The sequence below is a fragment of the Ambystoma mexicanum genome, chromosome 5q (genome assembly GCF_040938575.1).
Source record: "Ambystoma mexicanum isolate Mex_15411 chromosome 5q, UKY_AmexF1_1, whole genome shotgun sequence".
Taxonomy (NCBI): domain Eukaryota; kingdom Metazoa; phylum Chordata; class Amphibia; order Caudata; family Ambystomatidae; genus Ambystoma; species Ambystoma mexicanum.
In genome coordinates this window covers 1,194,765,418-1,194,780,332 of record NC_090933.1, presented here as the reverse complement: position 1 = coordinate 1,194,780,332, position 14,915 = coordinate 1,194,765,418, and the positions used below count along the sequence as shown (strand labels likewise).

The 14,915-nt window shown below is 48.7% G+C and overlaps 1 protein-coding gene across 21 annotated transcripts in view; it reads left to right on the top strand.

Annotated features, from left to right (window-relative positions):
* Positions 1–14,915, top strand: part of PTK2 (protein tyrosine kinase 2) — a 1,463,565-nt gene that overhangs the window by 1,195,885 nt on the left and 252,765 nt on the right. For all 21 annotated transcript variants that reach the window (XM_069621702.1, XM_069621703.1, XM_069621697.1 and 18 more), the window contains one exon: positions 4,699–4,799. In XM_069621702.1, coding sequence (XP_069477803.1) covers positions 4,699–4,799 — 101 coding nt within the window. The remainder of the gene's footprint in view (positions 1–4,698; positions 4,800–14,915) is intronic.

Below are 14,915 nucleotides of genomic sequence, written 5' to 3'. Positions count from 1 at the left end.
TTCCACCAAAACCTCTGGAGGAAACGGTTGCGATTTGTGTATCGGGAGTAATCTCCCTCGTTCCAGTGATGTCTATAAAGTGGTTGACTCTTGTTAGACGGGGAAGAGAAAGGAATCTCAACACCCCTGGGTGGAATTGTGGCAAGAGTTGCACCTGCTGATAGTGTTGACTGAACTTGGGAAGAAGATATCATTGGAACTTTAGGATATTGGTGGAACTTTGTTTCAAGATTGCCATTGCTGAAAGTGGAGATATCGGGAGAAGGGAGTCATTCGCCTGACTTAAGCTGACTTGGAAGTTTGTTACACGACTACTATTGATTTGCATAACAGACTAGGGCGAGGGTGTCATCAGCCTGGCTAACTTATATTTTTTATCCTTTAGTAGTAGGGCTAGAGTAGAACAGAATTTGGGACAGAGGACGGTTACATTTTCATCCTGACAATGAGCACCTTAGTTCTCTTTTCTTTAGTTAGGGCTTCCCCCTTAAACGTAAGGAAAGATCAGCTTTGGTTGCTTACCTTCAATAAATGTTTATAGCCAAATTGCCACCTCTTTGTCCGTCTTCTCACTCTAGTACACCACTGAATACAACTGGTAGAAAGAAATTAAATTCTGAAACTTGTAGAAGTCAAAGCAGAAAGTGTGTTGGAAGCTAGAATTGACTTTTCTGGCACGATTAATACTTCCAGAGGTTGCCATCCTATTTACTACTCGTATTCGATTTTTAAGCCATTTTTCTTTACTCTTTTCTCGTTAGTCAAAGAACCTTGTTTTTTTCCAGTGTGCTTCATTACTAGCAAAGCATATTATCTCAATATCTTCTTCATTTCCTGTTTCCTTTAACTATCGATGATATTTCTAGGCCTAGTTGATTGGTTAGCTTTGTGTGTTCAGTTTGCATGGTTATGTGGCTCCTGCATTGCCCTGCACTTTGCAGCTGATTGGTGCCCTAGGCTTACCTTGGGTTCAATAGGAGAACTCGGGTATTCTTTTATAGCGACTGTTCTACTTCTCCCTTATTTAATATAAGCACAGTTTTGTTGTGGGATTGCACAAATAGTGCTGATCATTGTATCATACCGTGCCCCAGAGTCTACCTATTTTTGTAGATAGAATGCCTAAATTGTATGTGTTTTTCCCACCTTTTTAGCATGCACCGTATCTGAGATACAGGAAGGAGAGGACAGCGGCTCCCATACATAAACAGTTTATCTGTTGATGATACCTTTTTAGGCTCATGAGGATTTCTGAAGATTTTGCAGTACACAGTGTCCTGCTTTAGGCAGGTGCCACTGTTTTTCTGAAAGCAGGCACCTGACTCATAGTTAATATCGCTCAGTGAGTGAACTCTAGCTGGAGTCTCCATTGTGAATTTCGAAGATTAAAATTCCCACCTAAGCATTTAATCTTTGCAAGGTCTCCGAAAAGGGGGCCATTGAGCTAGGAATAATGAAGCAACTGGAGCATTGAATCTGCAAAAATCGGGCAGTAGGTTTTGTCTATATATGCCACATTATTATAAAATGTATTTATTCAGATTTGTAGAGCGCACGTCAGCCCGGGGGCATCGTGGCGCTTGAGTTACAAAAATTACTTTTTGTTTTCCTTTAAACAGTATAGCTGCCAAATACCCAGAGATGTACTCTTTGATGAAATAAACAAATATTTGAAATGTTTCACTGGTGTGAAGAGCCATGGAGTGGTAACAGTAAAGACTGAACCACTTCCGTATATGTAGTTAACTTGAAAACGGACTGCTCTTAGTAAAGGATGGGTTATGGTGTATGCCTTCCTCCCATACATTTCTCGTCTGTTGGAATAACTCAAGACGCAGAAAGCATTTGTAAAAGATAGGGCTTGCATGGTTCACGGCTGGCTTGATCAGTGTCATAGGCACCACTGACACTAAATGTCACAGAGCTGGTACATGGCTACATGTCTTTATAACAACAAATAAATAACGACTAATGTTTTTTTAGACTTTTTTTGGGGGGGTTTCACCCCTCAAACCCTAGTTTCCCCCGGCTGTAACTGAACATTTTCAATAGTTTTCCTGAAACAATTCAGGGGCAGGGAACCAACCGCTGGATGCAAGGATTGTTTTGTTGCAATTGTGCATTTGGATTTTTGTTGAATTGAAAATAGACATTTACCTTGCACCTTTTGATTGTGTATGTTAGTGTGAGGGTCAGATATATTTTGGACACAGGGTCGGCTTACTTGAGTCTGTTTCCTAGGCAGCGACACTTTCATTAGGAAAGGGATAGAGGGGCCTTTATCTAAACCCCTTTTTCTTTTAATAAAAATGACTAATGTTGAAAACATTACAACTTTGTGTACACCTCATTTCTGACCTCTCACAGTTAAGCGACCTCAAGATTGGGACCTTTCTGAGGGATTCAACTAGGCAAGAGTGGGCTTAATGTAAGCACTGTTAAGGGGTTGTCTAGCTGGTCTATCTGTTTTGTTGGACACTCCTGAGTAGGGTTAGCATTTTGTGATTGCTGTTGTCATCATACAGTTTCTGAAAGGATTTGTGTTTCCCACTGAATCCTTCTGGTTTTCTTGGGACCTGACCTTGATCGTGATGTTTCTGATGCCGACTCCTTTTTTGCACATGTATGCTTGTCCTTTGCGGCTCCTCATCATGGAGAAAATCGTTCTGATGATCAGCACTTCGGCACACGTTGGGAACAAGCGGAAGTTGATTTGTGTTAATCCTCTTCTCCCAAAGGTTTAAAAGGATAAGGTGACTAGCATGGAGAAAGCGGCCTCTCAGTTTGTTTTCTCTCAAATATCTTCCTGTGTTTCACACTCCTGCGCTACTTTTGAACAAATGGAACGCACCTTGCATTCCTTGGATGTCATGCAAGCTTTAAAGTTCTATGTTCCTCATACCAAGAAGTTCTGGAAATCGTCCCACTTGCTTGTGGTATTTGGGGCCTCGGCTGTGGTCAAGGGACTAAGTCCTCCCTCTCTCTATGGCTGTCTGCTTGCATCTCCTAGTGTCAGCACATGGCTAACAGGCTGCCTCCTGGTTGACCTAGAGCTCACGCCACAAGGGCGGTTTCTTCCACCAGGGCCTTCCTTTCTGGTGTCCCGCTGTTGGACATCTGTAGGGTGGCCACCGTGGAGATCTGTTCAGACTTCACAGAGGAGTACAGTTTCAGACAAGAAGTATCTGAAACAGCATGTCAATCGATAAAAGCTCCTTTGCTGGAGAAGGAATATCTTAGTTATATGTAGCTCCTGTTCTCCAGCATTGGTATGTTTTTTTGATTAATAGATTCGCATGTGGCCCTCATGCCTACCCAGCATATGACTCTTCTTGACACTTTCCCGTACACTATTCTAATATGAAGATGTTGATGGAGCTAGTTCAGACACTGCATATTAGCTAAAGAGTAAAATGGCTCAAGACAACTTAAGTGACAAGCTATTGAAATGAAAACTGCTTTAATATTACTGAGGACTCCCACCCAGACGATGGGGAATTTTCAAACAGTATGTTTATCTATGAAAGATACTATTGCTGGATAACTGGAGTTACAAGTAAGTGAATTATTCATTTTCCTCACCTTGTTCCAAAGAAAGTGCCTCTTAGTCCTGTGGAGTAACTGATGGTCAAGTTATCTATTTTGTGGGTGTGCTGGCTTGTGGGAAAACATGCCCATTTCCAAAATGTTAACCTTGGATGGGCTACATTGGATATACAGACTTATGAGGTTCCTGTAGTCAGTAGGGTCCATTCATCCATAGATCTGGCAGTTACTTCCATCTTGCAGAGGTGGTGTACTCATGCTGGATATAGCCGTCAGGCTGCAAATTGGTCATTTTGGTATACCTTGTCTGCTGATTTCAGCAGGGGAGTGTGCCCATGTGTCTTGCAAAAGTATCTCATTTAGGGTGTATTCTGTTGCCTACCTGCTTTAGTCATTTTTCAAAAGATGATCGCTTGTGGCCTTCCCACCTACCCTTCGCCACTTGAATACTGTTATTACATATAGCCTGCATTGTACTCATTTAGTGGACATTCTTTTGACCTCTATGAGGAAAATGAGTTCTGCTTCATGTGGCGCCAGTAGTGCCCGCTGCGATGTTTTAGAGCCAAGCATGTAACTTCATCCGTGCCCTTTGATGGTTGTTTACATGTATCCTGAAGCAGTCTGTGTCGAGCTATTAGAAGATGGGATGAAAATTGTGCCATCCGAATGAACATTTCTGAATGCTAGTGATTCTTTTTTCTGTACGCCTTCTTTGATATGGGCACACCAGTGAAAAGAACTGGACATATTCAGCTAGATATGGTGTGTTTTTTGTTTATTTTACAAGTGCTTACCAATGTGAAATATGCTACTTTTCCCAAACAGGATAATACTTCTGTGTCCCATTATTGATTCTGAATGTGGTAATTGGAGTTGCAAGACGATGCGTTTCTAGAAGAGCGGATATCTGCCTTTCTAAATCTTGTTTGTAATAGACTGCATTCATTGCTATTTGTTCTTAAACTCTAACAAGTGTCACTGCTTTCATTTGGGTACCGATTTGCTTAGTTGGTTTTGTGAAATATTTAAAGTCAACCTGGCAACACCATTTTTATTTAGGTCTCTTACAATTCCATATACAATTCTTGCAAATTCTCCAAAATGTGTATGTCAGAAGGGTCATTAACATGTGCCACCTTTTGATTGCAGGGATATTGCTGCTAGAAACGTTCTTGTTTCTTCTACCGACTGTGTGAAGTTGGGTGACTTTGGTTTGTCACGATATATGGAAGACAGCACTTACTACAAAGGTAAGATCTTACCTTGGCTGCCATTATACACACTTTCCATTCTTTGTTTTTGTTTCATTTTATAGATTTGCCTTAATGAATTACATCAGTCTCCTGACGGGTTATTTATTGTTATAACTATTATTTCAGTATTTATTGATCACAGACATCGATTTGGGAAGCAATAGAGCATGTTACAAGTCATACGGGGAAGTACACGACAAGGGAATCAGACTGCCAGGTATCAATGCAAGGGAGCAGAGAGTTGACAGTGGGGGTGTGGTGGAGGGCAGGCAGGCAATTCGGCAGCAAGGGATCTATAAGCAACCAGGGATGGAGACAGGGGGCGCAGATCGCCCAGTCACAGGTTTGGGGGAGTGTGAAGGGTGCAGGATGGTGGGTGACCTTGGTGTTGGGGAAGGGCAATTCCTTGAACAGTCTTGAGCTCCTTCCTGTACTGTAGAAACGAGAGAACAAACCTGGTGTTGACGAGGAGGAGATTCCAGAGTGTTGGGGCGTAGACAGACCAGGCTTGTTTTCTAGTTCTTTCCTTCCTGCACTGGCTAAGCAAAGCCTGCACATATCCTTGCTTCTTTTGGATCATAGTCCTCCAGAGATGCCGAGCTTCTGAGTGAGATAGCTTGGAGACTGGAGGACAAAGTGGCAAAAGAAAGTATAGATGACCCAGGCTTGCTGCTCATTGTACTCCTGACGGCTACAAGATCCTCTCCGCTCCCAGGTCCAACCGTTCCAGATGGGGTTTAGCCCTGATCTTCCCGGCGTGGATCCCTGCTCTGTCATTCCTACGCAGACTTACTCCTTTCAATTGCCTCGTCTGCAGGCACTCTCTCTTTCCTAGTGATTCCCTTACTGTGGCTATAATCTACCGGCCACCTGGTCAGATCTCCTCCTTCCTCTCTGAGTGGGTGGACCTCTCCTCCTCCCTCCTAGTCTTGACCACTCAACTCCTCCTTCTCTGAGACTTCAACATTAACCTGGATGCTTCCAGTCCTTCCTCTGGACTCTTTTGCAACCTTTGCGACTCTCTCTCTATTCTCCCCTCTGGCCAGACTCACTCTGCAGGGCACACTCTGGATGTTCTGATCTCATCAGACCTTCCCCTTTCCATCCCTCTCACCACTCCTCTCGCCTGGAGTGATCACGTTCTCATTGTTCCCAGCTCACCTGCTCTACCCCTCAGGCCAAACCAATTCCATCACTGCCACCCACCTTCTCGGTCATCCAACCCATGAAGCGCGTGTCAGCTGAGGCTTTCGCTGCCACTTTCTCACCCCCCGCCCCCTTTGGCTGACTCACACCCTGAGACAGCCCTTTCCATGCTCCAATCTGCTATATCAGATACTCTTGATGTTCTTGCCCCTGTCATGAGGATCCGCCTGAAGCCCAAAGCAAAGTGCAACTCCTAGTACAACTCAGACCTAGTCACCCTTAAACGCAAGTGCAGGGTGGCTGAGAGGAAATGGCATGCTTCGTGTACATCCTCCGACAAACTGGCCTGCGGCCTGCTCCAAAGGCAATACCAGATCTTTGTCCGCACCAAGAACAAAGCTCACATCCAAGCCCGTGTCTCTGCACCATCTAACAACTCGGCCAAACTCTTCAAAATGTGCAACTTGCCAATCCTGCCGCAGTGTCTACCTATCCTATCCCTTCTCAGGCCCTCTGCACGGCACTGGCTTCTCATTTCATCTCTAACACTCAGCCCATCCTGTCCTCGCTCTTTCCTCCTCTCCCCTTCCTCCCTCTGCTCCCTGCTCTTCCTTTGGCCCTTCTTCAGCCACCTCTCCCCCTCCTTTTCTGCCTTTCCCCTGTTCTCCCCAGACAAGGTTTCTAGAAGGTCTTGTCAAGAGAGGTTCATCCCTGTTCCTCCAAAACCATCAAGGACCACATTGACTCCCTGGCTCCTGCCCTGGCCGACTTCTGCAACCACTCCTTTGCCACTGGAGTCCTCCCTTTCCCCCGAAGCACTCCCTTGTGCACCTTCTTCTTAAGAAACCCTCTGCCGACCCGTCTTGCCCGACTAACTATCGCCCAATCTCCATCACTCCTTTACTGGGCAAACTCTTGGAAAAGCTGGCCATCACTCAGCTCAATCTTCACACTGAATCTGTTGGTTGCCTTCAGGACCATCAGTCTGGTTTCAGAGCTGCCAGAAGCACGGAAACTGCTCTCCTGAGCATCCGTGAAGACCTGCTCTCCAACCTTGATTCCAACACCCCCTATGTCCTCATCTATCTTGATCTCTCTTCTGCCTTTGACACGGTCATCCCTGCCATCCTGCACAATCGTCTCTGTGATAACCTGGGGGTCACCGGTCAGTCCCTGGCGTGGCTGACTTCTTTCCTCTCTGATCGACCCTCCCAGGTTCAACTTGGGTCCTTCCTCTCCTCTATCTCTACCTATGGTGTTCCCAAGGGGTCTAACCCCTCTGCCTGGCTATTCAACCAATACCTGGCACTTCTTGCCCACCGCATTGCTACACTCTGCCCCAACTTCCAGTGCTATGCGGATGATACTCAGCTCATTTTCAGGCTTCCCTCAGCCACCTCTTCTACCTCTCTCGTCTCTGACTGCCTGTCCGCCATCCAGGAGTGGTGTGCCGCCAATGATCTCTGCCTTAATGCCAGTAAAACCGAGATTCTCCTCATCGGCACGTTCCCTCCGTTCCTGTCAATCTCTGACCAGCGTCTCTTGGCCCTCTTCCTGCTGCCACCTGTGAGGCCAGAAACCTTGGGGTCATCTTCGACTCAACACTCTCCTTCTCTCCTCACATCTCTGAGGTCTCTAAGAAGTCTCACTACCAGTTGCACCTCCCCCAGAAGGTCACCGTCTCCAGAGCTCTGGTTCTCTCTAGGCTGGACTATTGCAACAGCCTCTTTCTAAATCTGCCTGCTTCTACTCTCCGCCCTCTGCAACTCATCTAGAACAGGACTGCGAGAATCGTCCTTGGCCTCAAGCCCAGGGATCATATCTCTCCAGGACTGAAATCTCTGCATTGGCTCCCAGTGGCTGTGAGGATTAAGTTCAAAACCCTATGCATTGTCTGCAAGGCCTTCTGGGGCTGGGGCCTAAATACCTTCAACTCTCCCTTCCTAAATATCTTCCTTCTCGAGCTCTTCGCTCATCCACCTCCAACTCCCTCCCGGTCAGACACTTATCCAATCAAGAAGTTGGTGGTAGATCTTTCGACGCCTGGCGCCTCCCTCTGGAACAGCCTCCCTGAAACTTGAGGAGAATCATCTCTGGTTCCGAAAGCACCAGAAAACCTTTCTCTTTGCTTCTTTTTCTCCTCCTCGTCCCTGCTGACTTCATGGCTGATGCTGAAACTGCACTGCTTACCTGGCCTCCTTCTGATCTCGGGCACAGGCCCCCTCCCTGCCAGTCGCACTCCTGCACTGCCATCCTGGCAAACCCCCGCACTTGGGGACTATTTCTGTATCCCTACAGTCCCTTTACCAGCACTTGACACCTGTTGTCTGCACTTACCACCTGCTGGCTGTACTTTTACTTTATTTATCTTATTATCCCATGTACTGCACTGTCCCCTCTCCCCTCTGCACTTCCCTCCTTCCCCTTCCCATGCACTTCCGTGATCTGAATTACACCTGGTCTAGTAGGATTGCTTGTCTGTTTTCCCTCTGTTCTCCCTCCCTTTCCTCGTCACGCCTTGAAACACTTGTGTACAGGCCCGTTAAAAATGCCATATCATATACTAGTGGTGATGAAGCAAAGGAGTAGCTTGTAAAACGATTACTAAGGAGCTGCAGTGTACCATTAGATCAAAGGATTTCAACTTAGAATGTGGTTTATTAGATTGATCAAGTCTACATTTTCACATTACGTTCCCATCGCCTTCATAAATAGTTTACAATTTCCCAAAATAATGAAGAACAGTCAGAGCACACACATTGACGTTACATTGTTGATGATGCACATTCATCCAGGTGGTGTTGTACTGGTTGACTGCCCACCACGACTGCTTCGTGGTCACACCATCACCGAACTCGATTCCGCCTGACCTGGATTTCCTCGCTCTGACTAGCCAGTCCCTCCGCATAGGAGCTGCTCTGCCTTACGCGGGCTCAGTGTTCTATGACAGCCCCACCTTCTTCCATTCTTTTACGTATAGGGGGCTTCCCCAGGTTCTCGAAGTGTTAAGCTCTCTCTCGGCTCTCCTTCCTCTCTCGCTGGTTCTCTGGCATATCATCCCTTATCAGCCTCCTCAGCACAGTCCAAGGTAGAGTCTGATTTTAAGTGATTTCCTCAGTTTCTTTTTGGTGATATTGGTTCACTTTATTTTCATGAAACTCGTAACACTGGTGTATTATACAATTCCATAAAGGCCTTCACATGGACGGCCTCGGGGAGTTCTTCACGGGAACTGGGGGTCCTTGTCCGGAAAGGGGGGAGTCTGTCTCGGGAAGGTCCAACTTGCCTCAACCACTGGGGAGGGTGTTGCAGAGCGGGCTCACCTCCCTTAACACACAGAGCGGGCTTGCCCTTGTGGAGAAGTGACGAGTTCCCTCGATTCGTTAGTTGTTTTAGAGGCCTGTAGTGCATGGTTCTAGCAGAAAGTTGTGTGTAAATCGTTCCAGTTTTTCGGTGTGCTTGTATATTTCTACGATTTTTTTGGTGAATGCACGCTGGGTGTGTGTATACATTGGGGGGACCCCAGTTTGTATCCTGCTCACTTGGCTACCAGTGGGGTCTTCGAAGAAAGTGGGTGGATGGGTCTGGCGATTGTGGCGCGTTTGGTTGATGAAATAGCACAAGTGGTGTAGAGTAGGCTCTGCACAGCTCTGTTTGTATTAGCTGGTATGGGGTACTACAATATGTTTAGTATAAGGTATGAACAAAGAATGGCGAGCAAGTTAGAGGGAAAGGGATACCACAAGGAGTCTGGACAGAGGATATGTATTCTGTCAAGTGGGTTCTGGCTGCCAATGGTGTAGTCCCATGGTGGTAGGGATGAGGGTGATGGGGTGTATTGTGCATCATAAGGTCTTTGTGTCATGTCCATTGTGGAGGTTGCAGACTCGAATGTGCCTAGTATCCAGAGTAAGCGTTTCAGCGATTTTTCCCTTATTGTGGTCTAGTGAACATCCAGGATTTTGGGGATTTCCTGAAGTTCATGTAGTCTAATATGCCTAGGCATGGAGGTCCCACAGTTGGATTTCATCCTTCCTTCTGGACAGAGAAGTGCACATTTCAAATGGATGTGTCCTCCAACGTATTCCACATCTTTGACATGTAATGTCCACTGCTGTGTTGCTTCAGAAATCTTTTGGCAGAGGGCGTCCTGTGTCGATGGCATCGGGTCGATGTCCCTCGAAGGCCTCCGTCGAGGGTGGCGTCATCGGATGTTATAAGTAGGACGCACGGCACTCGCAGCCTCAGTTGTGTTTTTTCTTGCAAACGTGTTTGCTTCAAGAACTTGGCGCGCCTCGCGTCATCTACTTCAATAATGTCTTCTACCCCTCCGGCCCCGCGGTCGGGCTTTAAGAAGTGCAGGGACTGGAAGTCCAAGATGTCCATCACGGACTCGAACCATATCTGCTTGTGGTGTCTGGGCGAGAGCCACAACACGGACGACTGCTCAAAGTGCCAGTTGTTACTGCCAAGGCCTTGCGGGAGCATAAGGGGAAGTTGTAGGTAAGTTGGATATCCAAACCCCGTATAACCAGTAGAATTACTGGTCTTTCCTCCGACGACTCGAGGGTTGACTCTCCCCGTCGGAGGGAGTCCAGGGGATCACGGTCCCGGAGTGGTTCTCGCCACTCATCCTCCTCGTGGAGGCACTCCCGGAAGCAGCGTCACTGGTCACCTTCCCCGTCCTCATCGGATGATAGCTCCCCGAGGAAAGTGGCTTCCCCCACTAAATCCTCTACTCCGGAGGAGTGGGAGGCATTGAGGGAGAAAATGCTGGAGATTTCTCAATCTCAGGGCACTGTCCCATCCGTGCCTTTGGTTGAAGCCGGCGGGGAACGGTCTCGGTCCGACGCTCGCACGCCTTCGGGCCCGGGCAGTCGACGCCATAAACATCGGGGACCTTTGAGGTCCCGTTCGGACAAGACTCTGGTAGATCGGCAGAGACGTGCCAGATCCAGGTCACAGTCTTCGTCCCTGACGACACCGTCGAAGTGTGGGAAGGTGTTGACACCATCGGCGCCGTGCCCATCGAGTGCGGCTGTCGGGCCTTGCCCTTGGTCAGGCCCTCAGCGCCATTGTCGAGGCCGAAGCCATCAGCACCCTCGACGCCTATAGGTCTCAATTTGGCGATGGAGGTCCCTAGAGCTGTGGAGCCTCAGAGATTAGGCTCTAAGACTGTGAGAACTCCTCTTGACTCCAGGTCCTAGGAGGGAGTTCTTTCATTCTCTACAGGATATCTGTGAGGATGACGAGAGGTCTGATGCGGAGTTGGAGCCTTTTGGTGCTCCTGGTGACACTCCTGAAGCTTCTGACATGGTCTTTTCGGTGGACAGTCAGCTGGAGGATCTGCAGCAATCTTTACATGCCAGTGGCCTGGATACATCTCCTTCGATGGAGTTTGGCAGGCCTGAGCCTGGGGTTCATGCTGAATCCTCCTATAGGAGGTTGATGTCGAGAGTTACAGAATACCTGGGGTGGTCCGGCCCTCCAGTCGAATTCGATCAGGATGACCTAACTGACATTTTAGATTGGGGTCCGTCCACTGACCCAGTGTTGCCTTTTCACATGGCGTTACAGAAAAGAGTGGCTGCTGCTTGGAACACCCCGGAGTCTCTTCCTGCGGTCAACAAGTCGTTGACCAAGAAATACCGCCCATCCAGTAGCGACCCCAGCTACCTATTCACACACCCCACTCCGGAGAGTTTGGTTCAGGGGGCCACGGCCACCTCGAGGCAGGCGGCGTACCCTACCATCCCTCCAGATAGGGACGGCAAGCGCTTCGATGGATGGGCAAGCAAGGTATTTTCGGCTGGGAGTATCCACTTGTGCTTGGCCTAATTTTCGCACACTCTGTGGAATTTTGTGTCTCTGGCGGCTGAGGATATTCCCGAAAGGGAAGAAAGGGATGGGTTCCTTGCTATTGTGCAGGATGGCATGGATGCCATGTGTGAATCCCTTCAGTCTGGGTTGGATACGGCAGATAGTGTCAGCCGGTCCATGTCTGCGAGCATCGTGATATGCAGGTTTGCGTGGTTGCGGAAGTGGGGCTTTGCACCGGATGTGCAGGCCCGTCTTCTCAACATGCTCTTTGATGGCTCTTATTTGTTTGGCAACAAGGCTGACGAGAGCCTTGAGAGGTTGCACACCTCCAAAGGAGCTGCAAAATCTTTGGCCGCAGCTGTGCGTCAACCTCTGCCTTTTTTTCGTCCTAGGGGACAGCAGTGGAGGTGTTCCTTTCGTTACTACTCCTCTTTTGGTAGAGCAAGTGGAGCGGCCAGTCAAAGGGGACACCGTAAGGGGCCTCGCGGTGGACTGGGACGTGGTTCCAAAGCCACTGAAGCCGCTGCCTCTTTGCCCTCAGGCGCTGCCGCAGCCGGTCCAAAGCAGCTACGAGGCCAGGTCTCATTGTTCGCCAGTTGGGGACAGACTGTGGCAGCCATTACTTCAGATGCGTGGGTTCTGGAAACAATAGCCCACAGCTACTGCCTACACTTCCTAAATCGGCCTTACGACAATCCACCAGGGAAGCTCTTTGAAGATTCCGGATCCGCTCCTTGTGCTGGAACTCTCAACCCTGCTAGAGAAAGGCGCTATAGAACTAGTGCCTGTGGCGGAGAGGAACAAGGGCTGGTATTCCCCATAGTTTTTGATTCCCAAGAAAGACTGAGGACTGAGACTGATCTTAGTGTCATGATTCCTGCCCCTCATGTCCCCAATCCTCCAAGATGTCAGGCTGGAGCCAGGCCACGATCACCTACATGGCCCTCAAGGGCCTCTCCATCCCTCAAAAGACCCACTTGGAGTCAGACTTGGCGCTTGTGGCACCAGACTCACTCACTCCCATAGGATAACATTGGGGATTGGACTTGTAGTGCATTGATGTGGACAAGATGGATGCCCCCACATATTTCGGTTCCCCGAACTGCATGTGCGGTCTCGTCTTTTGGGTGTGGTTCAGCCCAGAGACACCTGGGATACCCAGAGACTATTTAAGCCACACCCAGGCTGAGAAACATGCTTTGCGTTTTCTGCACCTGCAGCGTGACACTCACCGTGTTCGGATCGGTCTCCAGTAGGCCTGCATCTTTCTTCTGCGCTCAGCTCCTGCAAGAACAAGAACACCGTTAGGAACAGCCTTACCTTGTGGCGCTTCTGCCCATCATTCATTGTTCCTTCTGTTCTGCGGGCATCTTCGGCGGTGTCATTCCCATCCCAGCACGCCGCTTCCTAAGGAAAAGGGAAAAGAACAGAAAAAAGGCATTAGTAAGCATTCTGCAAATCTTTGCTTATTTTTAAATACTGTACGAGCTTCAAACGCTTACCTGAATCCCAGCCTCTCTGGGGGAACTCTGTCTCCGGAACTTCTCATCCATCTGCAAGAGGGAAAAGACACTCCAGGTTAGCGTGGAAACATCTAGAGGCGCTGCATACCGCGCTTACCCACCGCATTTGTTCTTCATAACCGGCATTCACTCTGAAAACGTTGCGGCACCTAAAAGACACAGAAAAAGAACTCTGTTCAATGCAAATACGAAAGGGGTGCGCGCTATCACTCACCTTCAGCGCTACTCATCTCAGCAGCACGTCGCCATCCCCGGACACCGGCCATCATCTAAGGAAGGAAAGGAACAAAGTTAGAGAACTGTTCAAAAGACTCATTATACTTGCCTGTCGGACTCTTGCCAGTGAAGTAACTAGGCAGCAACGAGCCTGCATCAATCAACGCGCCCCTGCGCTGAAAGCAGGACGGAGAGCACACTATCCAAGAAAACAAGGTGAGCTGCGGATCAAAGAGAAGGGTTGGACCCCGGGGAAGAAGGGGTTCAAGCACACAAAGACAATAGGGAGTTAAACTCTACCAATCCTGTGTTTCAGGCCCAGTCTCCAGTCGAATAGCCTCCAGGGAAGGGTTTGAGGTCGTAAGAGGTCAAAACAGGCTGAGTGACGGCCCCGTGGATACCAGGTGAGCGTTACACTTCGATATGCGTCGCTTGAACAAGTTTCTCAGGAAGGACACGTTCAAGATGGTCACTTTTTCTCATGTCCTACAGGCCCTTCGACTTCAGAATTGGTTGGTGTCATTGGACCTACGGGATGCTTATTTTCATGTGCCGATCCATCCAAAGCACAGAAAATACCTGAGGTTCGCCGTTGGCAGTTTGCACTTTGATTCGGGTTGACCTCCCCCCCGAGGGTCTTCACCAAGTTCATGGTGGTGGTGACAGTGTATCTCAGGAGAGGGGGGGTACACGTCTACCCCTACCTGGACGACTGGCTAATCCGAGCGCGTTCTCCCGAACAGGCCTTGGATCATCTCAGCCTCATCTGCCACTCCCTTCACAAGCTGGGCTTCTCCCTCAATTTCAAGAAGTCGCATATGACACCTTCCCAACAGCTCCAGTACATCGGGGCTGTGTTGGACACATCCTTGGAAGTGCTCGCCATCCAAGGTGAGGGCTCATCACATTGTCCAGATGGTCGACAAATTTCAACATGCCCAGAGACTCCTGGCTTGCCAATTCTCAAGGTTGCTCGGCCTCATGGCATTCTGCATTTTTCTGGTACCGGAGGCCAGACTGCGGATGCGATCCCTTCAATGGGCTCTCGGGACGCAGTGGTCTCAATTCTCAGCCAAGGTGTCCGATCTCCTTCAGATTCCGCTCAAGGTCTCACGGGAGCTTCTGTGGTGGGCCAGCAAATGGAATCTGATGAAGGGAGAGCCGTTGTGGCAACCGTGGCTGGAGGTGACGGTAGTGACGGATGATTCCGTCACAGGATGGGGAGCTCACACCAACGAGCTGACCACCAGCGGTCGTTGGTTTCCGTCAGAGTTCAGACTTCACATCAATCTTTTGGAGCTGAGGGCCATCAGCCATTCGTACACGGGAAGTGTGTCCTTAACATGACGGACAACACAGTGACCATGCATTACCTCAACAAAAAGGGGGGGTGTAGGGTCGCTCCCGC